Consider the following 24,488-nt stretch of genomic DNA (forward strand, 5'->3'; position numbering starts at 1 on the left):
TAAGCTATGGCGTACACTACCTACACCAGAAGGACCGAAAGACCAAGAGCGTCAAAGGAATATGCCGTGAGACACGTGGGCACTTTCGGATATCGCTACATGATAGGGTGATAGCGTGACACTGCAATGCAACGCTGCTCAGGGGCAGTATGTAGAAGGGGTGGCACCACGAGCAGAGTGGCAGCCGTAGAGGTCCTCGAAGCCAGCCTCCCCCAAGTGCTGATGGGGTCGCTGGGAAGCTCTCGTCGTCAAGACGAAAAGGCCGTCCGGTGCCGTGTCGGATCGTCTGTGCTCCGGAGACGAGCGGTTTCGGCCGAGTTTCAAGCTCCTCTCTTGTGCTGTATCGGTTGGGAAGATGAGAGCCGAGGCTGCGTCCATGATTTTCTACCTATCGGCAGCATCCGAGCGCAGAAGCTGGCGACTCTTGTCGTTCATCCTGTTGTGGTCGAGATCGTCGGCGTCGACTTGCTCTGTCTCCCTTCTCGTCCAGCGATTTGCAAGATGCCTTCTGTGTTCGGCAACCTCGGTCCTTCGTCCTGCTCGGCCTTGGCTCAAAACAGCTAGCAGTGAAAAAGCACGACACACTACTGAAGCGATGGGCAATCTCCCCTATCAGCGGTGACAGAGCGCGAACCTGTGGACCGGCATCTTCCGCAATGGGGCTTTTGTGGAGGCTAGCTGGCTCGGCGAGGTCTAGCCGGCAGGGGAAACGGTGGGGGGGGGGGGGGGGGAAGTCGGGCTTCAAAACCTAAGGTCTGTAGTGTAGTGTAGGTGTTGCCTGATAATTCCTGCGGGCATTTTGCGGACGCAGCCCCCGAGGGCGACAGCTTTCAGTTGCACGTGTACGGCGTAGTGTAGTAGGTAATGTAGGGTGAGGTTGTGCCACTACACTAGTATCTTGCCTTGGTCGAAAATATAGTTGTCGACATGTCGTTGCAATTGAGGGGTTGAGGCTCAGCGGCAGTTGTTCATCGGCACGCACCGTGGTTCACTCCAAGAGGCTTGCGGTTCAGGTAACATTGATTTTTACCGAGGTTTGGCGCTTGGACGAGCTGGAAAAGCAATGAAAATGAAATCGGACGGCTGTTCGGTTGCCGCTTGCCGTGCCCGGCCGGGAATGGTCGGGCGGCCATTGGCTCCAGGCAACCAACATCTATCTGATCGCGCAGTGATTTTTGCGCTCGCTTTTAACTTCCATCGACTGAGGGCACCTGTGGCTGGCTGCAGTGGCGAAGTGAAAAGAAAGCGCGGAGCAGAGCGCGGGGTTAACAGGGCTTTACGCTGAACAAAGGAAAATCACTTTGTTTCTTTTTTGTCAAAACACTGTGTTGTGTGCGAATTATACTAGTAGTCATGGATCGCGTATCGATTGGATGAAAAAAGTAATTTCGGACCAAACACATATAAGCAAGAAGCACAAAAGTCGTATCTACTTCAAGACCTGGGTGCATAACAGAACATTTGGAGGTCAGGTCACTGCGTAAAAGCGAGCATGCCCGTGGGGTACCCAAGAGGCGCAATGGATGGCACGGTAGCTGCAGGTATGTACTAACATCGCGGTGCTGCAGGAACATGAATTTCCCGGACCACCCCTCGGACTGAATCCATTCGGATGACAAACCCCGTCATGTCGGCTGGCTCATCTTCCGCATCAAGCTGAACCCATCTTGGAGATTACGCCACGTGAAGCCGCCCGCCGCGTGCCACACACAGCACGTGGAAGATCAGACCTGTCGGCTAGCTACCGGGCGGACAAGGGCCCAATTCATTAACTCGGAGCTAGAGGTAGCGGTGCTAATCGCTCCGAGTTTTCACAGTTGTTGACACCATCGTCAAACCTCATTGCCGTCCCACCCACCCATGGTACTGTTCCCGTCTACACCAAAAATACTTCCAAGTAGTGTAACGCTACACTATACAACAGCCGACTATTGTACGTTGCATCATGGAAACCTCGACTGCACAGGTTGTCGGGCATCGCGACCCGGCGCTGGACCGAAATGTCACCAGTCAAGGTTTCCCTTCCTACCTATTCTCGCCCAGGCGGCCTGTGTTGCCCCATTACCCACTGCTTCGGAGACTTTTCTAGCTCAATGTGAAGCTGTCCGCAATCTGCCATCAGGCCCAACCCCGGTGTAGTTTACACCAGTATGGTAGTACACATGCTACCCAGATACCGCCATCCTTGATCAGCTCCTGCGTAGGTATGTAGGTCATCTCGATTATCCTCGACCCGACTCTGCCACCGCTATCTTAGCAGATGACATTGGATATGGATATCGGCACACGGATGCCACCACTCATCCGAATAACCGATTTTCAACAGCCGCTTACATACCACTGACCACCGTCCCTACAGATGAGGATGAGCATCGTCCCGAGTGACGGTTGCTGGCGATCCCTTTCTGACGATCCCATCCCCAGGTTTTGCCATGCACAACGTGGGAAAACTCTGACAGATAAGACACCTTGATGGGCATCTTGATAACTCAAAAAAGAACGACCCAAGGACACAAACTCCACCAGCCGGTCTGCACCTCTCTCCGCCATAGCCACTCCTCACGAGGTGAACCATGTCGCGCGTGGCTGGCACGATAACCTAAAATCCGTCCAGACATGGAGTTGTAAGGCACTCGGCACCAAAGAAGAAAGCATTTCGCCTTGGCCATGGGTGAGGTGGAACCCGGACGGAGATTGTTCCTGGAACTGACGGCCATCCGTCCACTCACAGGCTTTCAAGCTCCCCACGGATTCGGATACTGTGACCTTTTCTACACTACGCTACACTACACGTGTGCGCAGGTGCCGTGGGAGAATCGTGCCATGGCTATGGTCCCAGCCGGAGGGTTTTCAATTTGGGGCCGTCTACACTAGCCGCATAACCAGGGGACCCTACCAGTCAGTCCCTGAACGGTCTCGCCTGTGTTTTCCCGCCTCTCCCTGGTGGATTTCGGAGGGCAATCTTCGCGTGGCAGACCACGCCAGCGCCGGGGCATGGAATTATACTTAAACAGAGCATCGTCGTCTGCCACCATGAATACATCATCGCCAAGATAGTCCTTCTCGGAGATCGTCAACCTCTCTCTCCAGCAGAAGCATTCAGACCGGCGCTCACTTTCGAGCCTCGCTTCGCATTCCTTTTCAACGTCTTCAGAGAAACCATCACCATGAAGGCTTCGACTCTTCTCTCCTCCGGCCTTTTCTCCGTCGGTGCGCTGGGCGCCGCCGTTGGCTCGACCTGCAAATGCTTCCCCGGCGATGCCTGCTGGCCTTCAACCAAGGATTGGAACCAGCTCAACCAGACCGTCGGTGGCAGACTCATCGCTACCGTGCCCCTTGCTGAGGTATGCCATGGCGACCAGTACGACAGCGTAAAGTGCTCGAGCCTCCAGTCTTCGTGGCAGACCCCCGATACTCAGTGAGTTATTTTTTTTTTCTTGTTCACTTGTCTTATCAGCTTTCCCTCTTGTGGTCAACTGCCATCTTCTTTTGGTGGTGATCATCACGTATGTAATGTCGATCACTAACAACCATGGCCCCCACACAGCATGGTTGACTCGGCCTCTGTCATGGCCCCGTTTTTTGCCAACCAGAGCTGCGACCCCTTCACTTCTAGGGACAAGCCTTGCACCCTCGGCAACTACGTAAGGTACGCCGTCGATGTTCAAACCGCGGCCGATGTGACCGCGGCCGTCAACTTTGCCCGCAGCCACAACATCCGCTTCGTCATCCGCAACACCGGCCATGACTACCTTGGTCGTTCCACCGGTGCCGGTGCCCTCTCCGTCTGGACCCACAACCTGAAGGATATCGAGTTCAAGACGTGGAATGACAAGTACTACTCCGGTCCCGCCGTCAAGCTTGGCGCCGGTATCCAGGGTTATGAGATTATGGCTGCCGGCAAGGCCCAGGGTCAGGTTGTCGTTGGCGGCGAGTGCCCTACTGTCGGTATCTCTGGTGGTTACACTCAGGGTGGTGGTCACTCGGCTTTGAGCACCAGCTTCGGTCTGTCTGCTGACAACACCCTCGAGTGGGAGGTTGTCACTGCTGATGGCCGTCTCCTCACGGCTTCTCGCACCCAGAACTCTGACCTCTACTGGGCTCTCTCCGGTGGCGGCGGCGGCAACTATGGTGTCGTTCTCAGCATGACTGTCAAGACTTTCCCCGATGCCAAGGTTGGTGGCGCGACCCTCGCCTTCTACTCTACTGCGATGCCCACCGACACGTTCTACGCCGCCATCGATGCTTTCCACTCTGCCCTTCCCGACATGGTCGCCGCCGGCACCATGGTTGTCTACTACTTCACCTCGGACTTCTTCATGATCTCGCCCATGACTGCCTACGGCAAGTCCGAGGATGAAGTCAAGCAGATCATGGCCCCCTACCTCAAGACTCTTGACACCATGGGCGTCACCTACACTGCCGGCTACAGCGAGACCGAGAACTACTATGACCACTACGACAAGTACTTCGGCCCTCTCCCGACCGGCAACATCAAGGTCGGCATTGCTCAGTACGGTGGCCGTCTCATCCCCGTCGACACCGTCAAGAACAACGCCACTGCCTTCGCCAAGACCGCCCGCTTCATCGCCGAGAGCGGCGTCACTTTCATCGGTGTTGGCACTGATGTCTCCGCCTTCGGCCAGAACAACCAGAACGCCGTCCTCCCCGCCTGGCGCAAGGCCCTCGTCCACGCCACCCTCACCACCCCGTGGTCGTTCGCGCCTGAGGACTGGGATAAGATGATTGAGAACCAGCACCTCATGACCGACGTCATCATGCCCGCCATTGAGGATGCCACCCCCGGCTCCGGCGCCTACATGAACGAGGGCAACTTCCAGCAGCCCGACTTCCAGCACCAGTTCTTCGGCAGCAACTATAACAACCTTGTGTGCATCAAGAAGAAGTACGACCCCACCAACCTCTTTTACGCCACTGCCGCTGTCGGTAGCGAGGCCTGGACTGTTTCCAATGATGGTCGCATGTGCAAGTCCTCTTGAATATAGCAAGCATGCAGAGTGTTATTGGTTGCTGAGCGGTTCGATATTTGCTGTTATTAGCGTTGGTTACATTTATTAGAACCTGATCCCTTGATCTTCCATTTCCCATTCCTTTTTATTTACGTACTAATCGTCTGGCTATGGCCCGTTTTATCCTGCTCGTTTCTGGGTGAGCGATCGGAGGTGGTGAGGGGAAGAAAACAACGTCGTGAGGTTTTGTAAAGGGTTGACGGTTGTTGAGAAGGGAAGCTACTCGGCTTCGTTACCTACACTATGCATGGTGCGCACGCAAGCTATAACGAACACGTCATGTCCATATGTCATTTTCTTGTACATAGTTTTGAGAAGAGACTTTCGAATACACGCCTTGGTGTAAGAACCGGTCTCTTGTGTGAACCTTCATGCTCCGACTGTGTGTTGTTCCCTTTAGAGCTTTTCTGTCACAGATTTGTAAAAGATCTGGTGATTAATAATCCCAATCGATGCGGTAACACTCACAATCCGACTAAAGTGTCACATGGAATTGTGTAGGAATCGCTGTGGATGAAACCAGGTCACGTTCACCCAAACCGTGGTTGTGTTTTTGGGACAATTGTCATGGAAAGAAGCTTTCAAAAGAACTGAAAGGAACACTTTTGGCTGATGCCGTCATTTCGGCTGTATGATGCGACACACCACCCCACGTCTCTTCTTCGGTCGTACCCCGCACTAGCAATGCATTGGAGGACGCTGCATCTATTAGCAATTGGCTGTTACTGCACTAACAGGGTCACTTTCCGAAATTGCCGAAGCCGCGGTGTACATCAATCACCGATACGGTAATATCGACGACCGCAGGTGCTGTATTTCTAAGCATACAGCGAGACAGCTCGGCCCCCTCTTCGAAAAAAGACATATGAACCCCACGGTGCTTCATACACAATCTATCTTGACAGATTCACTTCTCGAAACTCATCACAAACTACAGTCAACCAAGCATTAAACACACTCAACATCAGACACAATGGCGTCCCAGAACTCAGACATCCACCTCTACACTGCCCAAACTCCCAATGGCATCAAGGTCTCCATTCTCCTTGAGGAGCTTGGTGTACCTTACAAGGTATTTACCAAGAGCTTACGTTCCTAGTTGCCTGAAAACAGTTCACCACTCTCTTTGACTCTTCTCTTCACGTCCCCCTTCATTGACTGCTGCTCAAACATAAACTAACCTCCTTCAGGTAACCGCAATCGACATCTCCAAAGATGTCCAAAAAGAGCCGTGGTTCCTTGAGATCAACCCCAACGGCCGCATCCCGGCTCTGACCGACAAGCTCGAGGACGGCACGCCCATCGCGCTGTTCGAGTCTGGCGCCATCATGCAGTACCTTGTCGAGCGCTACGATAAAGACCACAAGGTCTCGTACCCGCAGGGCAGCAAGGAGTACTACCAGACCCAGAGCTGGCTCTTCTGGCAGATGGGCGGTCTGGGCCCCATGCAAGGGCAGGCTAACCACTTTACGCGGTACGCGCCCGAGAAGATCGAGTATGGAATCAACAGATACCAGAACGAGACGAGGAGATTGTACAGGGTGATGGATGCGCAGTTGGCGAAGAACGAGTACTTGGTGGGAGATAGGCCTACTATTGCGGACTTCTCGTGCTGGGGGTGGGTTGCTGCTCATAGTAAGCTCTCTTCCTTTTTCTTTGAAATGTCTTTTGGATGTGTACCACGTGTCACAGTTGCTGACAGATGGATCCCTACGTGCAGGCTGGTGCGGCATCAAGAACTTCGAGGCTCAATTCCCCCACCTCAACGCCTGGCTCAACAGACTCCTCGAGCGCCCCGGCCTCGAGAAGGGCAGGCATGTGCCCAGCAAGCACACGGCGCTGGAGCTCAACAAGTTGAGCGAGGAGGAGCTGGAAGCCAAGGCGGTCTCTTCCAGGGCGTGGGTGCAGAAGGGCATGGCTGAGGATGCGAAGAAGTAAGGCAAACGGTGGGGAACGAGCTATGAGCTAAGTGTAGAGTCATGAGCACTGTTGTTGATTGTGATGCAGCGCTGTCAGGTAGCGAGACAGATAATGAACATTGAAACTGACGAGAAATTTCTGTAAAAAAAAAAAAAAAAAAAAAAAAAAGGTTTCGGTCCAAGGTTTAGATTTGATATGACGAGTTCGAACAAGGAGGTAGTGGTAACATGGCTCGTGGCACTCACGAGGCTCAGCCAGGCTTTCTCTCCATAACGGTTTATGGTGATATGGACTAGCCTGAGAAGTGACCGTCGGGATGGAAACCAATGCGCGCTTGCCAACCCATATCTGGATTACCTCTAGCCAGTCAGTAACTTCCGTTACATAAAATAGCCCGAAGCTCAATGTTTACTTGAAATTCTGTCCCGAGATGAAGACTGTTGGAAGTTCAGACGAAAGCAACCAAGTTCAATTTGTAGCGGTCACGTGCGGCCAATAACAGCGGGCACTGCTGTGGTGAAGGCCTGGAACATCAAGTTCAGCGCGTGGTTGCACCTGTCCGCTCGCTTACCTAAGGCAAATGCGGGATCCCGCCCCACTTGCCTTTTGTACTTTGCCTCCCGTTAGCGCGTCGTCCTTCACTGCGACCAGCCAACCACCTCTTTCTTTTGCACCCAACCGAAACCACATCACATTGTCAACCAATTTCTGGTCGTCTGTTTATTTGGATCCCTCGACACAGAACGACCTCATCAACCATCACAATGTCGTGGAGGAACCAAGGAATCACGGGTTCCAACAACATACCGTTGGGAAGCAGGCGCCGCTTTGCTGGCGACGGAGAGGAAGAGGATGGCGCTCGCAGCGTAACACCATCCGCCCCATCATCCGTCACCAACGGAGACAGAGACAGAGACAGAGACGGGCCCGTCTACAGCAATGATCGCGACGTCAAGCGCGGCCGCAGCCCCGAACGATCTGAGGATGGTCCCAAGCGCCGCAAGAAGCGCAACCGCTGGGGTGAAGCGACCGAGAACAAGGCCGCCGGCTTGATGGGCCTCCCTACCGCCATCGTCGCTAACATGACGAGCGAACAATTGGAGGCCTACACCCTGCACCTGCGCATCGAGGAAATCACCCAAAAACTCAAGATCGACGATGTCGTTCCTGCTGATGGAGACAGGTATGCTGCACATGTTCACTTTTGTCGTCTCGGAAACTCTTGACTAACCCGTCGTGTTTGTCCAGATCACCCTCTCCTGCTCCCCAGTACGACAACCATGGTCGCCGTGTCAACACTCGCGAATACCGTTACCGCAAGAAGCTCGAGGATGAGCGCCACAAGCTCATCGAGAAGGCCATGAAGACGATCCCTAACTATCACCCGCCCTCGGACTACCGTAGACCTACAAAGACCCAGGAGAAGGTCTACGTGCCGGTTAACGACTACCCAGAGATTAACTTCAGTATGATAACTAACCCTCCAAACTCCCTATTAACTCCTAACCTCCCCTCGCCCTCATTGGTATTTTGCCAGGCATGAACCCAGCGCTTCTAGAAACGGTTGCCGTTTGTGCCTTGCAAGTTGCTTATGTTGAAACGTTCTAACCCGAAAAACAAATGACTTCCATGATAACAATACTAACACTTAGCTCTTCCTTGTTCAAGTTGGTTTGCTTATCGGTCCTCGTGGCAATACACTCAAGAAGATGGAAACAGAATCTGGCGCCAAGATTGCCATTCGTGGAAAGGGCTCCGTAAAGGAGGGCAAGGGCCGTTCTGACGCCGCCCACTCCAGCAACCAGGAAGAGGACCTGCACTGTCTCATCATGGCAGATACCGAAGAGAAGGTGAACAAAGCCAAGAAGCTGATTCACAATATTATTGAGACAGTACGTTTCGCCCCCCTCCCCGCCTTTTGCGTTGATGCACCCGCTAACTGTTATTACAGGCTGCTTCGATCCCTGAAGGCCAGAACGAGCTCAAGCGCAACCAGTTGCGTGAGCTTGCTGCCCTCAACGGTACTTTGCGTGACGACGAAAATCAAGCATGCCAGAACTGCGGCCAGATCGGTCATCGTAAATATGATTGCCCTGAGAAGCAGAACTACACTGCCAACATTATCTGCCGTGTCTGCGGTAATGCCGGCCATATGGCTAGGGATTGTCCTGACAGGCAGAGGGGTGCAAGCTGGAGGAACGATGGTCCCGGTGCTGGCCGGACTGCTGGTCGTATCGGTAGCAGTGGTGGCGGCGATGCCGTGGACCGCGAGTACGAGGTTTGTTCAATCCCTTTCCGATTTTCTCTTTTTTTTTCTGCGAGCAACATACTGACATGTACCAGCAACTCATGCAAGAACTCGGTGGTACCGGCGCTGCTCCTGCCCGTATCGAAGCTGGCCCCGGCTCTTTCAGCAATGGTCCCAGCGGTGGCAACGGCGATGCTAAGCCCTGGCAACGGGGACCCACTGGCGGCCCTGCTCCCTGGCGTACTCGCAACATGGATCGTGATCACGAAGGTGGTCCCGGTGGCCCTCCCAGCGGACCCTCTGGTGGCCCGGCTCCCTGGGCTCGTGATCGTAACGAGCGCAGGCACGATGATCGCGACAGAGGAGACAGCTACTATGGCGGCGATCGCAGGCATGACGACTACGGTAGAGGCTCCTCGGGTGGCGGCGGCCCGGCCCCTTGGCACCAGCCTCCCCCGGGCGCTCCTTCTGCCCCGGCGATCCCCACGGCTCCGGCGTATCCTGGCGCTTATGGTGGTTATCCTGGCTATGGTGCTCCTCCCGGTATGGGCGCTGCTCCGCCTCCTGGATTGCCTCCTCCGCCTCCCGGAGCTCCTCCTGGCTTGTCCGGACCGCTTAACGCTCTCATCCAGCAATATGCCAACGCAGCTCCTCCCCCGCCCCCTCCGGCAGCTGAAGCGCCTCCTCCGCCTCCCATGGATCTCCCTCCGCCTCCCCCTCCCGGTGCTTGAAGGGCACTGAGTAACAACTAACCAGATGCATGCTGGGTCGGACAAGTTGAAATGGAATGGTGTACTGACTGACAGGGTATTCACTTGATTAACAAGGTTTCACTCAAACGATGTCAGAACGCGCCAGCATGAATTAACTTAACCATACGGTTGCGCAGGGCTTGCAGGTATTTTTCAAGTTGCTGTTGGAGACAGCACGAACTAACTGTACACAAAGAAGGTGCTAGATTAAGATCCTAGGTTTCTTTGATTATAACGTTCAAGAAAAAAAGAGAAAATGAAAATGAAAATCATGTTGTTCGTGGGGTAGACCAACAAAGCCCCTTGGATACTTAAGTGAAAACTGAACACAGTAAGACGTAGTCCCCGGATAAAAGAAGTTCTCCAAAGAAATTTACCCTCGAAGAAGTCGTGACTCTCACCAATCTATCCAGTCGAGTGAGTGTGAACTGTGTCATTGTTCACCTATGTCAAAGGGTTAGAAATCTGTAAATCCCAACATTATCGTTTTCCCCCCCTCTCTCTCCCCCCTGTCCTCTTTCCCTGCTAGATAATGGTTGCCCGTCTGCAAAAAGTCACGGCACTGATGAGTATAGCACAGCATGGGATTCATTGTATTACTCGAACATGCTTCCTAGTTCATGCCATTTACATTCCTCGGATAACTAACCCAATTGATATCCGTCCGTTAAAGATAATTCTTAGTCTTCCTTGATTCTTCCTAATGAGCCAAACCCAACGATGTTATCCCAGTCTCTTTCTCATGATCCCTAGCAACCAAACTAAGGAAGCCATCTCCTCGCCAAGCCAGCGCTACTAGTGAAAACCAGTATGTACCCAAGCCTTAGTAAGATAGGGTTTGCATACATAGACTAGGTGTCCTCTTGCTATAAACCACCGTCTTTGCTGTAGTCGTAAGATCTGTGCTCAAAGGGCGTTTGTGATGACTTGTGCCGGCTCGTTTCAACCCTGTCGAACCCTCCCTGTATCGCGGGTGTTTTTGCACATGTCACATGTTTGTTTTGGGGCGGAAAGGGCGCGAGGGGTTACTGGAGCTGGTGAAGGTGTTGTTCGAGGCTCGGCCCCGGGTTACGGCGTTTACGGCGTGGCGTTTTTACTTTTGAGATGTTGAGACAGTGAGGTGACATGGTGACGGCGAAGGGGTTGTAAATACCACAAACAAACTTCTTTTTTCGTTCCTTTCCGACTCTTATGTACAGTCTTCATCCTAGTCCTGCATAGGCCTAACCGGATGTCCACCATCGACAATCATGACCTCCTCAATCTTCTTGTCGACGTCCTCGCCGTACTCGACTCGCTTCCACGTGTTGATGCGGCCCTCATTCATATCAAAGTCAAAGACGCGGATCTTGCGATGGAATCCTCCGTAGCCGGCATAACCGCCGAAACCGGCGGCGCCGGCGTAGCACATCCAGAGGGCGGGCTTGCCGTCTTCTTTGAAGTCTACGGCGCAGTATTCGTTAACGTGGTCGCTGTGGGGAGGGGGGGAATGTTAGCGTGCTTCTGGATTTCTCGATTTGAAAGGAGGAAAAAAAAAAAAAAAAAAAAAAAAAAAAAAAAAAAAAAAAGCTTAACGGAGAGACTCACTGTCCACAGGACACCATCACAACTCCCTCCTCCACCAACGCATCGTGAAAGCCAGAGTTAAACGTTGGCGCCGTAGTCGGCTCCTTCCACGACGTCACCAGCGTCAAATTCCTTCCATTCTGGTACTCCGGCAAGGGGATATGGATGAACGCGACATCCATGTGCACGTGCGTGTACTCGCGGTGCTTCTTCTTGAGTCCCTGCGCCGTCTGCCGGAACCACTCAATCTGGTTGGGCTTGATCCAGTCGTAGCCCGGGTACTTGCGCTCGTTGGGCGAGTAGGCGTGCGTATCAAGCAGGTATACCGTCAGCGCCGAGTGGCTAGACGAGCCGCGCCCCAGCACCTCGATGAAGTAATTACCAACACCGTCGATGCTCTCGGGCCCAGCGCGAGACAGGGAATAGGGCAAGGTCTCGATCAGGTCCATCTGGGCGGCCCGCGACATGGAGCCTTCATCGTCGTGGTTACCGAAGATGGAGACGTACGGGATCTTGTGCTTGATGAGGATTTGGGCGTACTTGAAGATGGCCTAGAAAGAATGAGTATTAGCCGCGGGCGTTTTCCAGATATCAGGATACGACGAAATCCCTTACCGTCTGCGTGTCAGGCGCAGTCTCGCCATTGACCTGATCCCCGCTCAACACCACCAAATCCGGCTTCTCCTCCTCCAAAATCTTCGTCACAAAGTCCAGCGTCCTGGGATCCGCCTCGCACTTCTGCCCCTCCGGCAGCGCATCACGACACGCTCCCACGCCCGTGCTCAAGTGCAGGTCCGCCAACTGTACAATCTTGAACTTGCCATTATCCCGAATCCTCAACACCGGCTTCACAGGCGGGTGTTCCACTCCCCTCCGTACCGTCAGATGGGCAGAGGGCACGCTGCGCCCAACATCCAGCAACAACGGCGTGCCCGTCATGCTCCACGCCTCCCTAGCTTCCACCGCATCGTCGCCAAACAGCACGTCGATCCCGGTCACCGCATTCTTGGAATCACTTGCCCCTCTCTTAGCCGATCGCTTCACCCACAGGCCCGCCGGCCTGGACTCCCACTTCTCATTCTTGATATCCAGGCCCTTGGCTGCGGCCTTTTCCGCGTCGGCCACGCTAGGGTCCAATCGGCCGACGGTCACGTCCACGACCACTTTATCGCCCTCCTTTAGCTCCTCCTCGCGCTTGCGGCTCACGTGGAGGTAGCCATGGGAGAAGAGGGTCTTGCCGAGGTGGAGATCCTTGTCGATGCGGTGCCAGACCGAGGTGTCGAGGTCGCAGCTGGAAAAGGGGTTGTAGCTGGTGCAGGTGGTGACGGTGATGTCGGTGATGACGAGGCCGGCGTGGTGGGTGGGCAGGTATTCGTGGATGGCGTTGGGGAGGACGCGGAAGTTGCGGTCGAGGAAGAAGATGAGGAGGAAGGTGATGACGGCGGCGGTGGAGATTTGGATGATGTTGCGGACCTGGTTTAGGGAAAAAGGGTTAGTTAGCCTGGTTGGTTTGGTGATGTTATAGACAGCTTCCGTCACAACCTTCTTCGTAGCTACGGCTACAACATTTGCAAAGAGAGTCGAGAGAAATGGAAGTAGAGATGACCTACAATTCGTCGCGTCATCTTGAATAAGACTTTTGTTTTATGTATTTGTGGCCTCTCTAGACCTGCTGGAGTTGCTCTTCTAGCAGCAACCGTCTACTACCTCGTTCGCTGTCGAGTGTGTGCAAGGGTTTCGGCGTCCCGGCTACAACGACTACTGCTACTGAACGAAAGGAGGTGGCCCTGCTGCGGCTCTATGCCCATCTTAGAGCATGTCGGAACGGTCGGTCTGTCGAACCACTCGTCGAAGTTGGAGATATCCCTTGCCAGGGCTTGGTGTAAAGTTGAGAAGCTAGCTATCCCAGTATGTTAATCTCGATTCGCGAAGGATGTGTGCGTCCGTGTGCGTGGGGCTGTCGACTGTCCGGTACGTAGGCGGTACTCGAGTTTCGATGTTGGTGATGGGCGGTGCTGACAGGATCGACGGGACTCGTTCGGTAAGTTTAGGGAGTCGGATGCAGCACGGGAAGCCCGTCAAGTTGTATATATCCAAAATAAAGTCAAGTTGGTTCGCCAGAGACCAGGTCGCCACTGACACTGCGACTGAGCGAAGCGATGAGGTAGTAGTGTATGTAGCAAAAGTCTCCCTCCCAAGGGAACTGGGAAAGTCAGCTTCTTCGGGCGCCCCCCATTGATCGGGCATTTGGTCAAGATGCCTGCCCGCGGCCGCTGCAAGAAGTGGAATCCGGGGAAATTTAGCCAACAAGGTTCACCCACGTCGGCAGGGTCGGCCGAGCCCCGCCAAGGGACCTCGCACGGAGGCCTGAACGAGATCAACTCAACGGCCATTGTTAGAGCATGCACTAGATTCAGGTGCAATTACTAACAGCAGCGACCTAAAGAAATGTTCTCGAATCTCGAGTGAAACCTTCCCCTATCGCGGAGCCCCCGTTGCCCATTCTGCGATGCTTCTTTTTACACTAGAGGTACAAAGGATACGGAAACCTTGGTGAATTGATGTCCATGCAAACCTACTTTTACCAAAAGAATTAAGATGCATATGCGCAACCATGCGTGCTCGAGGTATCGCAATGCATATGTGATGCCAGTTGATAAGAAACGAGTGTTTGGGGCGGCATTGCCTCTGCCCTTCCTTTGGGTGTAAGATTTATAGAGTAGGTAGCCCGTATACAGGGTCCGCACACCAACTAGCACACATAAACGAATATATTTGCTGGCCTTCGTGTACGGCCTATTCGCCCTCGGACAGTAGGACCAGCCCTACCGCGCGCGAGAGCGAACATATGAATAGAGGTAGTATCACCTCGCGGTATAGTGAATACCTAGTAGTGTAAGTGGATGTGGATGTGTAGATGTGTGGAAAAGGATGGTAAGGCGGCGTATTCGCGAGAACAATGTAAGATTTCTGGCGGTTTTACCGGTGCACGGGACGGATTACGGGCTTATCAGAGTGTACCAGAGGTAACAGAGGCGGAAATTCAACTGTTGGGTCTATCATAGTAGAGGTACTGATCTTATATCGGCACGAAAGGCAATCCGGGCGCTAACAGATAGGTACCTGTACATAGTGCGTAGAGGTATGTGGCTTTCTACACTACAAGACTCGCCCGTAAAAAGTACCAACACCCTAACCGGAGTTCTTCTGGGGTAACCTAGCTGCTATCCATAGGGCGTCTGTAACTTACAGTGAGGTGTCAGACACCCCCCTTTTTCTTTGGAGCTGGGTAGAAAGGGGGCTCGGGGACTTGGCGAGAACCAACAAAGCTGATTTCATCAAAAGCTTCACTTTATCAAGTTGACTGAATCCGACATCCCACTCGTGGTTGTTGTCATTACTAGACGTCCGATCCGGGAGTTACTGTATCCAATATATTCCCATTTCATTGTCAACATCTCACGATGCCTTTCTGCCTGCCTCCCTACTTCGCTACCTATGTAAACATATGCCCCTTCCTCCTCTGACATACAAAATACTATGGTACGGGTATAAACTGATGATCCTTTCCACACTCCATCTCATCTTCATCTTCTATTCTGTCTCATCTCCTCCTTCTCATACAACAGGTATCATGCTTTAAACTCGACAACAAAAAGTGACAAAACTCCAAAATCAAACGCTGCCTTTTAACGCCAGTTTGCTTGCCAGTCAGTGATGACAGATCCCAGAATCTTTCCTGATCTCTCTCTTGCCTTTTTTTCCTGTCCGTCGTCATGAAACCCGCACATTACGTCGTTACAAGAAAAAAAAAGTGAAACAAACTAGAGGGAAAAGAAAAAAGAAGGGAAAAAAGGAACGACGTGCCTGCGCCATATCATCAAATACCAGTCAATGGCTTTTCACCCTCCCCCTTTCATCACCATTATATCCCAACTACCCAAACAGCTTGATAAGAAAGTAGCCGTCAAGGCGACCTCTCTGAAAACCAGGAAAACGTTCCATCCATTCGTACCAGTCGACTGAGGAGATGCAAGAGAAAATAAGGAAAACGGAAGTGGAGTCAAAGTTATTGTCCTGTATGCCAACAGCTTTGGAACCCCCCCCCCCCCCCCCCCTCCTCCCCCAGAAAGAAAATGTAATATGTGTCGTGATATGCCGGCTGAACAACTTCTTTCGTCGTGTATGATGCAGTATTGTTGCACAGCTGGGCTCGCGCCCTCTTTCATCTTTTCTGTCTTTTCAATCTTCTCCTTCTATCATGAGTATCGAGTAATGAAAGACATGCCGGGTAGGAGCGTAAGTGAGGTGGGGAGAATGACAAAGAAAATCAGATGCTTGCAAGGCGAGGTCTCCCATCAGGAGCTCGGGCGTGGCAGACCATGAGCTTGAGACTCGTGCCCCATTCCTCACACTCGGCGAGGAGTGCTTTGTCTTTCCACATGCTTCCGATGGTTCCTGGGCCAATGTCGGTACTAGCAGCGCTCTCATAGCACTGGCTGTACCACCATTGTCCCACCTTCGCCACCATCTTGGTGATGCTTTCATCTGCTACAGGGCTTCCGTCGCTGATCATCTCGGGAAGGCTGCGTTCATCCTTCATAGACTTGCTCTTGGTAGCGGCCTTGCTTCTTTTACCGTTCTCGCTTGCAGGCGTTCGTGGAATGACACTAACGACCGGGACGCCAACACGGCAAGTCTTGAGATCGGCAAAGCCCTTTCTGCCAAGTAGTCGGAGGATGAGATCCGAGGTCGACCCAAGACTGACATCAGGGGATTTGGCATGGATGCGTTCCTTCAGGCGGCGGACAGCCTTACGCCCGTGGTTGCCCATATTGTTCAGATCGACATCCAGGATCGAAAGCTCAATGTAGCCGCCAGGCTTGAGGACACGCCGAGCCTCTGAGATGATATTCCGATAATGTGCCTCGGGGGCCGCAACCGGGAAGCGAAATACTACAGCCGTAAAACTCTCTGCGCCGAAAGGAAACTTGCCAGTGTGTGACATGTACTGTGCCTGGTAGTGGTTCGGAGGACTGAGGGGGAGACCAGTTGAGCCATTGCGAGCAGCTGGACGAGGCGGACGAGGCGAAAGGTTGAAGAACGTTGCTGCTGGATACGTCTCGGCTGCATAGAAAGACCAGTCGTCGTTGCCAAGACCGTCAATAACGAGGATGGAAGGACGCTTCAGCGAGCCTACGTCGTTGAGCAGCTCATCTCGGACCGGACTGAAGAGCACATGCCCAAAGGTAAGCCACTTGCTGACCGTCATGGACCCGACGCGTAGATTAACCAAGGCAAGCGGCGAGCCATCCTCCGAACTTTGACTGCAACGACTCGAGTCGGATCGACGTGAATCATCAACAGGAAGGCTGTTGGTTTGCTTTTCAGTCTCAACCTCTTTTTCTAGTTCCGACTGCTTGCTCACAGCCTCACCCTGCCGCTGCATCTCTGACTCTCTGGACACGTCAGGTTCCAACGAGCATCTCGGGCTGGGATGATCGGCCAGGAGTTGCTTCACCTTCTCAGCCATATCGGAACTATAGACGCTAGAACTGACGGGTATCCTTTGCGAGTGCATAATTTGGGTAAGACTTTGTACCTGTTGTTCTTGGAATTGAGAGCGAAGAGTTGGGGATTCCAGGGGTGGTTCGATGCGTCGAGTTGGGGTCGCCGTATACTTCTCCAAGTGAAATTGGTTCCCGAAAGACGATCGTGTGGATGGGGGCTGCCTCAACCTTTCGTCCCCAAACAAGTCATCATACTCGTCCCAAATCTCGTCCTCGGCCAATGGTGCATCAGGCTCGGGAATGATTGCAGTAGCCTCGGCAAAGTTGAATCCTCCGGAGCTGCTAGAAGTTGTGGTATTGGTGGTGCACAGGGAACCCTTCCTCGGTGAAAATGAGAGAAACTCTTGTCTAATTTCGCTGGGGTAAGTTGGAAGCATCGATCCCGAATTTCGAGTTAGCGTCGGGGTCTCCATTTCAGCGGTTGTCGCTGGCTCCACACGGACAGGCGTCGATGGCCTGGGCGGACTAGGTCCCTTGGCTATGGAATATGCATCTCGAAGGTCCATCTTAGACGGCGTGACTTGAGCACTAAGTCTGTGGAACGGCCGAGAGAAACTCTTGGGTGATATTTGTTCAGCACGAGCACTGACGACTTTTGGGATCCGACCGACCTGAGCAAGTCGGCTCGGGCGGCCCTGTACAGGACTGGTGGTGATTCCGGCCTGCGTTGCAACGGATGAAGGCATCGACGAAGGCGTTGGAAGCTTAGAAAACTTAACCGGTGACATGTGTTCGAACTCGACGACCGATGGAACCTGGGCGCTGGCTTCTGAAGTTAAAAAGCTTGAATGCGCATTCTCTTGCGTCACGGAAGGTCGGCGCTCCTCCGCTTCCTTGTTCTGCAAGTCATGGATTTGCTTGTGAGTTGGAGAATCCGGGCTCTTCGCTTCGCGAAGAACTTCCTCCAAGTCCGGGATATCGGTATCTTCCTGCTCAGATGAGTCCATCATAGTATAGAATGCTAGCGGCTTGTTTTGGACGACCTTGACTGTAGCCGCCACAGCAGCCACCGGAGTTGCATTCTCTGGGATGTCCACCTTCTTCGTCTCCGGAGCAGGTTGACTGTGATTTCTTCCAAAGAAGTTCCATTTTCGCGGAGAACGAGCTCGCTTCATCAGACGCTTGGGTCCAGAAAGGTTCTTGGGCCCTTCTGATGCCTTGATGCCCTGGGCGGCGTCGATCGATGGGGCCAGCATGGAGTCGTCCGTCACGAGGACACTGGCATCAATACTAGTAATCGAGGGAGACGTAACATGGGGTTGAGTGACGATAGGAGCCGGAATCCTCGGGGGTTCCTTCTCTCCAGACTTCAACCTTTGTATAGATCTCCGCAAAGCCAACGTCGATTTGAGGACTGGGGCCTCAGACTCACTACTTTCAGAGGGTCTGCAGCTGCTGATAGACGAGCTCTGGGCATGTTGACCAGCGCGAGGGAATGCAGACGGCCATAGTGTGTTCCGAGGGATAGAGTTAAGAGAGACTTGCGAGCCGTTCTGCGGTTCCACGCTGGGTCGTTCGCGCGCGATACTTTGGCTGCTTTCCGTCCGGCTCATTTCCGAACCAACATTCCTGTTTTCAATGATTTCGCCGCCTGCAATAACGACAGGTGCCATCCTTTCCAACAAGAAGGAATCGTTAGTCCCGATGCTCTCTTGCGAGCTCATCGTCCCAGGGATCGCTAGGCCGGTGTTTGCAAGACTGTTACTCCTACGGCGCGCTGGCCCGACGCGCCCATAGCCTTCGTGGCCAGTTCCCGCGGCAGGACCCTTCCTGGGCGGCTTTTTCTCATCCTTCTGTTGAGGGACCTCTTGGGTTGTCCTTGTCCGTCGTCCGAAAAGGGGGAAGCGTCTTAAGGTCGATACACCAGGACTTGGCGTACGAGTAGTCCTTCCTGATTCGGCCTTGATGGTAGTTGCATCTTCCCCCATCCTGGACATTTTTGGGGCAGGTGTTGCCTCTCTGGTTATGGATGGTTTTAGGAGATGAATGTGCGTGTCGGAAGTTGATGAGAGCAAGCCAGGCCTGGCGATGGTTGTTGGTGCCAGAAGTCGGCTTGATCTCTTTTCAGATGGCGCAGATGTCAAGTTACTCTGAATAACGGGCACGGGCAGACCTAGTTGAGAGTGAAGGTCCGGAGTTCCATCTCTGCTCGGGCGGCGAGGAGGCTGCCCTCTAGGCGGCGCAGCCTGCTGGCCAGCTTGGGCGGGACGGGGTCGAGAGAAAGAGGCTGGCTTTGGTAAAAGTTGCGCTGCTGCTGCCGCCGCTGGTGCCGTTGGCTGGGTCGGTGGCGCACGCCAGGGCCTCGGTGCGGATAAACTCCCATCGTGGCTTTTCGTAAACTTGTGTGACGAAATACGTAGTGGTGGGCTAGGCGCAAGGGGTGATAACTGCTTCTTCTTCTTGGAATCCTTCCTTTCAAGCTCACGGACTGTCGAGTTGGATGACGACGAGGTCAAGGATTCCCTGACTGATGGTAAACCCTGAGGGTCAGCGCTGACAAGATCCAACTCATTCGATATGCTTCCTCCTCTTCTTCTGCTGACAGGCGGTCTTGTTTGGATCGAGTCAACCTGTCTCATCCTGACGCCAGCTCCGGGGAATCGTAAAGGCGCCATCATACCAGGGGACTGAGAGGACATGGACGTAGGCGTGGTGTCTCGACTATACGGACCAGGTCCTGGTGACTCGGAGAATCTTGTACATGGACTACTGCTGAAGCCACTCATCTGACTGCTAGATCCGGAGAACAAGGGCGTAGGGGGAGGGAGATCGTGAGTTGTTAGCAGGTACGGCACCTCAATGCTGAGGCTTCCATTGCAGGCTGGCGCTTTGACGTCGCGATATCTGTCCAGCTCTGGGTATAATGTTGGTGCTTGCGGCGCGCCTGCCGCAACTTCGACTTGGTGAGCTGCTTGGATTTCCATCGTGTTCATTGTTGGGTTGAGTTCGGAGCGCGAACTGGCTGAGGAGTCGATTGAGGTCTGAGACCGGGGGTTGGAAGACGATGAGGACGACCTTGTTTTGGCATGGTTTCCAGTCTCGTCTCGGGAGCCTTTGCGGATGCTGTTCACTACTTCTTGTGATAGCCCTGAGTTCTTCCTCCTCAGCACATTTCGAGGTTTCATGGTCGGCGCGGGTAGTCGGCTGGATGCTGCTGATGTAATCAACGTGGTGTTGCCCAAAGCCTTTGAATTTTTGATTCCAGCTGTAACCCGAGGCTGAATGGGTTCCGGTTGGGTATCGGAGGGTCGCCGTTGCGGCAAAGATTGCGGTAGCCTACTAGGCATCTTGGGCTGTGGTAGTGTCCTGGCACGTTCGGTGCTTGGCTCTCCTCCTCTCTTCTTCAACAATAAGGAACCGGGTGGCGCTATAGTACCGGGATTTTTGGGCCTGCTATCAGCTGGCAAGCCTGAAAGACTAAGTCCTGGTCTTTCGGAAGCCATTGTGATCCTATATCCCACGGAGGAAGGCCGGCTAATTTGACCATACTAAGACTCTTGCTCCGTGGTCCACGACATGAATGCTGTGCAGGAGTAACACAACCAAAGTCTACCGCGCTGGGAGTATGTGTTCAGGGACGGGAGGCTGTGACCGGCGCAGCGGGAGAAGCCTAGTCGTATGGCGGAACACCGGTGCTCGATCCTGCCCGTGGCAATTAAATGTTGATCCCGTATCAGTATTTCACCGGGAGCTAAGGTACCCGACAATTCTTGAACAGCAGCGAGTGGATTAAGCAATGTCCATGATGACCGAAAGCACAGACGGACGGAAGAATTTGGAAGAAAGAGGCTGAGAAAAAGAAATGATGGTTCAGTAGTCCCTGGATGGATGCTCTACTACTAGTTAGTCTTTCGATTCGTGGGAACCATGGGCCCCGCATCGGGGCTGGTGTGTAAGTGGTTGAGTATGGGTGAAATGTGATGGTGGGCCACGAATATCTTCTTGGGGCCAGGGGGGGGTTCAGGTGTTTTTGTTCGTGTATGTGTAGTAGTGGTATTGGGAAGCGATGCAAGACGGGATGGAGGGTGTATGGTTGGTGGGGGTTAGGTGAAGTTGAAGAGATGGAGGGTATCACAGCACATAGTGATGTGTAGTAATGTGGGAAAAATACGGATACGCATCAGGGAAGGCGTCGTCGGATGTAGCATCTATAAAACAGAACAGAAAAGAAAGGAAACATCGTGTGAGCCCAGGCAGACGGAACAGATACACTTACCTAGTTTGGAGAACTTGTCGGAACTGGATAGTAGTCTCAATTCAGTTACAACGTGGAAGCCCTGTGGTACAGTCAAGCTGGTTTGAAGTGGTAGAGGTAGTAATGAGGGAGTGTGACGGCAGCCAAGCGGGAGAGGTACTACCTCGAGAAAAGAAAAGGGAAGAGAGGGTGAGATGACAAGGTAGTGGGAAGATTCATTTAGTTGGGTAGTGAAGGCAAGACAAGAGCTCATGAGGTAGAGGTAGGTAGTGAGGTACTGTAGAGTGGCAGTAGTGTAAGGTATGTACCTAAAGTCGAGATATCAATAGCGCGGCAAAAAGAGCCCATGTTCCCGACTTGCCGCGTAGAGTAAGGATCTGCCGCCAATGAGATGGACAAGGTCGGCGACAATGTGCTTGGGAAATGTCGACCATGTTCATCCAAAGTACACCCGACCATGCGGACATGTATGGGTGGAAGGGTACAAGGACCAGGGTTGGTACAATGGCCAGTCCATCGGTGGGAACAGTTAACTTAGAACCTCAATGGGCCATAGTCTGGAGGGCCTCATTCGTGGTGTAATTCCACTCATACAGGGCAGTAATTCCATCATGGCAGAGACGGATGCTAGTGCCGATGTAGGCAGCCCCGTGTTGCTATCTTTTGACACTCGGGGTGGCGTAGACAGGATAAAGTGTTGTCAAGTCAACAACAACAACAACACCTGACTCTTGACCATCTTCAGCATGAGCGACGTGACGAGACGGTGAAAGACGTCGGCTGGAAAGTGCTTACAAAAACTGACATGATGCGTTGTGCACATGGCATTTGACGATCTTTCGACGACAACCTGGAAGATGCCCGAAGAAAAGAGGGAGGGAACCTGAGTGAAGAGTCATCCTTGAAAGTTGGGAATCAGAAGAGGGGCGAAGACGCGGTGGAGAGCCGTGGCGTGTCCAATCTGCGTCCAAGTTGGCGACCTCTTGTGGCTTGAGAAGAGGAAAGAAGAAGCTGCCCGTCAAAAGGCAAAAGCGTCGTTGCTGTTGGTTGGGCTGGCTGCATGGTGTCAATAGCATTTAGTCCACCTGCAGCGGGAAGAGTGGAGAATGAATACATGGAGCGTCAAATCTGTCGCTGTGTCTTTCCTTCCTTGTTGGCTTGTCTGCCCTGCCTGTCCCTACACTATAGGCTGTACTGCGGTGTTGTACCTGACGCTACAGAAAAGTTGGGTAGGTACCAACTGAATCAACACCGACCTCGGTTGCATCACGCGAACATGAATTGAACTTTCACAATGTCGAATGCAAAGAGTGCGTGTCCTTGAGCGGCTGTGCCGCCTCATGCTCAAAACGACAACCAAAGACAGGCAAAGACAGCCCTGGAATATGCATGTGGAGTTGCCCTATGAGCACCTAGAAGACAATGTCAAGTGTGCCATTGGGCGCGAGTTAACAAACGGGATTTTGTTCGATGCTACCCCCTCCCCTCTCCTCAATCTCTGGTCGCATTCGATCCTCTTATTCCTTTGCTGTGTAGTACTATGTAGACCCTTCCTGGACATCCCCAGAGCCTCCATTCGAAGCCTGGAGATCGCTGCTACTTACCTTGTCAGAAGAAATTTGCGTGATGGTGATGAGCCCCCGCGCCCCCCTTGGCCGACCATCTAGGCCGACTGGGGATATGAAGAGCAGTGACCCCGGCCCGTTTATCTGGCCATCTGCACTCTCCAACTGTCCAGCTATCTCATAGCCATGGATGTCCCTGGCTTTCGGTATCAGAATAGACAAGTCAATCGGCTCAAAGCGGCACGGGAATTTGATGGACGGCAAGGTTCCATGAATGGTTATCGCGGGGTTCTTGCGCCCTCATCTCAGGGTCATCTACAAACCACGAGTTCAGGGGTTCGCGAGAACACCATGTCTTAGTGTGATATCTTCGTCATATACCCACTCAGAGCTAAGGAAAAGTTGGAATCTCTGACGTCCTCAACCCCATCAAGTTCTCTCACACGCCGAGCCAGCCATCGGGAATGAGAAAACTAGTGTCTCCGTGTTGGGCTCAACTAGGTATGTTTTTCGACCTTTGATCCGATCACAAGAACCCCTGAGGCCGTCAAGGATTTCGAGCAAAATGTCATCAACAAACACCCTACGCTCTTCAAGATGACAGGATCCATGTCGTTGATCCCCCGGAGGCGCTAGATGAACTCGCCGGCAAAAGAAAGGAAACGAGGGGGGGACGGGTCCTGTCCGAGGTATAATTTCAGGTATAATGGTGGCGCCATTACTATCTCCCCAATACGGAGACCATGGCACAGATAACACAAAATCTCCCACCCCGCGGTCCATCGTCAATGTATCGCCCATCTCGTCATCCGTCTACCTACATCCCGTCCAGCTCCAGGTCCCCAGTCTGGTCTGCGCACATCGCACAACGCCCGTAGCGACCTGTGTGTCGTGTCAATCAAGTGTCAATCGTGTCCGTGCAAGACGGGATAGAGAGATTGAAGGACACCACAAGCGAGCCGATTATCCCCTCGCACCGAGTGAGTCCTCCTTGTACGCAAAGGGTAGCAGACTCGCGGCGTGTCCCAAATCTAACCTGCGGCGTTCGCTCCCGTGGAACCGGTCTGTCGAGGCTCATTCATTCGTCATCGCTACAAGTCATTTGTCGTGACGAGCAAAGCACGACGGACGGGTTGCTGATCCATCAGTTCATTGCAAGCAAGCGTCCGTCCGTAAGCTATCGGGGCCATGTCATCCACGTTGTTCTGGGGAAGCACGACATTCTTTAGTCAGGGGTGGATGGATCACTGATGGGCACCACTGGGGCATTCGACCATTGAAGACATCGTGTGGTTGCCCTGCTGTGTCTCACTGGAACAGACTTCGCTCCTTGTTTAAAGACACAGGAATGATAGCTCACCGGTAGGTACATGAACCCCAGCATTTCGGAAGCCAATGGATTTTGCAAGTCGGGGATTTGTTCGCCTGCCGTAAACCGCCCAGTGGGCATCGTCGAAAAAGCCATCGTTTCGACAGCCGCCCAAATCCACGCTACCATTCGTCGATCCGTCCCTTGTTCAATGTCCTGATGCGGCGCACAAGGTCAGTCTCATTGGACGGAAAATGAGAAGGAATTGTAGCCAATCACTGTGGCTTGCTGCCAGTGGGTGTCGCGAAGTTTTGGAGGAGTTGGAGCATTTGG

The 24,488-nt window shown here is 53.2% G+C and overlaps 5 protein-coding genes across 5 annotated transcripts; 3 read left to right on the forward strand and 2 right to left on the reverse strand.

The window, feature by feature from the left end:
- The first annotated feature begins 2,859 nt into the window (after window positions 1-2,859).
- On the forward strand, window positions 2,860-5,137 carry B0T23DRAFT_32974 (putative isoamyl alcohol oxidase). Its single transcript, XM_062835699.1, has 2 exons — window positions 2,860-3,418; window positions 3,548-5,137. Exons 1-2 carry the CDS (start codon window positions 3,168-3,170, stop codon window positions 4,998-5,000), a joined length of 1,704 nt encoding a protein of 567 aa, XP_062697654.1. The 5' UTR covers window positions 2,860-3,167; the 3' UTR covers window positions 5,001-5,137.
- Window positions 5,138-5,848: 711 nt separating this feature from the next.
- On the forward strand, window positions 5,849-7,115 carry B0T23DRAFT_350827 (glutathione S-transferase). The gene is made up of 3 exons (XM_062836063.1): window positions 5,849-6,102; window positions 6,221-6,665; window positions 6,751-7,115. The coding sequence occupies exons 1-3, from the start codon at window positions 6,004-6,006 to the stop codon at window positions 6,966-6,968; spliced, it is 762 nt and encodes a 253-aa protein (XP_062697655.1). The 5' UTR covers window positions 5,849-6,003; the 3' UTR covers window positions 6,969-7,115.
- A 485-nt stretch (window positions 7,116-7,600) lies between these two features.
- Window positions 7,601-10,288, forward strand: B0T23DRAFT_371339 (uncharacterized protein). Its single transcript, XM_062836641.1, has 5 exons — window positions 7,601-8,133; window positions 8,199-8,416; window positions 8,619-8,842; window positions 8,902-9,228; window positions 9,294-10,288. The coding sequence occupies exons 1-5, from the start codon at window positions 7,715-7,717 to the stop codon at window positions 9,927-9,929; spliced, it is 1,824 nt and encodes a 607-aa protein (XP_062697656.1). The 5' UTR covers window positions 7,601-7,714; the 3' UTR covers window positions 9,930-10,288.
- Window positions 10,289-11,109: 821 nt separating this feature from the next.
- On the reverse strand, window positions 11,110-13,276 carry B0T23DRAFT_33018 (Metallo-dependent phosphatase-like protein). The gene is made up of 4 exons (XM_062835705.1): window positions 13,127-13,276; window positions 12,132-12,989; window positions 11,538-12,067; window positions 11,110-11,422 (listed from the first exon to the last, which is right to left on the reverse strand). Exons 1-4 carry the CDS (start codon window positions 13,139-13,141, stop codon window positions 11,158-11,160), a joined length of 1,668 nt encoding a protein of 555 aa, XP_062697657.1. The 5' UTR covers window positions 13,142-13,276; the 3' UTR covers window positions 11,110-11,157.
- Window positions 13,277-15,647: 2,371 nt separating this feature from the next.
- Window positions 15,648-20,924, reverse strand: B0T23DRAFT_33035 (uncharacterized protein). The gene has a single exon (XM_062835708.1). The coding sequence runs from the start codon at window positions 20,527-20,529 to the stop codon at window positions 15,847-15,849; it is 4,683 nt and encodes a 1,560-aa protein (XP_062697658.1). The 5' UTR covers window positions 20,530-20,924; the 3' UTR covers window positions 15,648-15,846.
- Window positions 20,925-24,488: the final 3,564 nt, after the last annotated feature.

The sequence above is a fragment of the Neurospora hispaniola genome (genome assembly GCF_033458365.1).
Source record: "Neurospora hispaniola strain FGSC 10403 chromosome Unknown B0T23scaffold_1, whole genome shotgun sequence".
NCBI lineage: Eukaryota > Fungi > Ascomycota > Sordariomycetes > Sordariales > Sordariaceae > Neurospora > Neurospora hispaniola.

Coding starts and splice junctions, on each gene's coding strand:
- B0T23DRAFT_32974 (XM_062835699.1), top strand. CDS start 3,168: ATGAAGGCTTCGACTCTTCTCTCCTCCGGCCTTTTCTCCGTCGGTGCG. Junction 3,419..3,547: donor TGGCAGACCCCCGATACTCA/GTGAGTTATTTT, acceptor GCCCCCACACAG/CATGGTTGACTCGGCCTCTG.
- B0T23DRAFT_350827 (XM_062836063.1), top strand. CDS start 6,004: ATGGCGTCCCAGAACTCAGACATCCACCTCTACACTGCCCAAACTCCC. Junction 6,103..6,220: donor AGCTTGGTGTACCTTACAAG/GTATTTACCAAG, acceptor AACCTCCTTCAG/GTAACCGCAATCGACATCTC. Junction 6,666..6,750: donor GGGGTGGGTTGCTGCTCATA/GTAAGCTCTCTT, acceptor CCCTACGTGCAG/GCTGGTGCGGCATCAAGAAC.
- B0T23DRAFT_371339 (XM_062836641.1), top strand. CDS start 7,715: ATGTCGTGGAGGAACCAAGGAATCACGGGTTCCAACAACATACCGTTG. Junction 8,134..8,198: donor GTTCCTGCTGATGGAGACAG/GTATGCTGCACA, acceptor GTGTTTGTCCAG/ATCACCCTCTCCTGCTCCCC. Junction 9,229..9,293: donor CCGTGGACCGCGAGTACGAG/GTTTGTTCAATC, acceptor GACATGTACCAG/CAACTCATGCAAGAACTCGG.
- B0T23DRAFT_33018 (XM_062835705.1), bottom strand. Junction 12,068..12,131: donor CTGCGCCTGACACGCAGACG/GTAAGGGATTTC, acceptor CATTCTTTCTAG/GCCATCTTCAAGTACGCCCA. Junction 11,423..11,537: donor GTGATGGTGTCCTGTGGACA/GTGAGTCTCTCC, acceptor CCCTCCCCACAG/CGACCACGTTAACGAATACT.
- B0T23DRAFT_33035 (XM_062835708.1), bottom strand. CDS start 20,529: ATGGCTTCCGAAAGACCAGGACTTAGTCTTTCAGGCTTGCCAGCTGAT.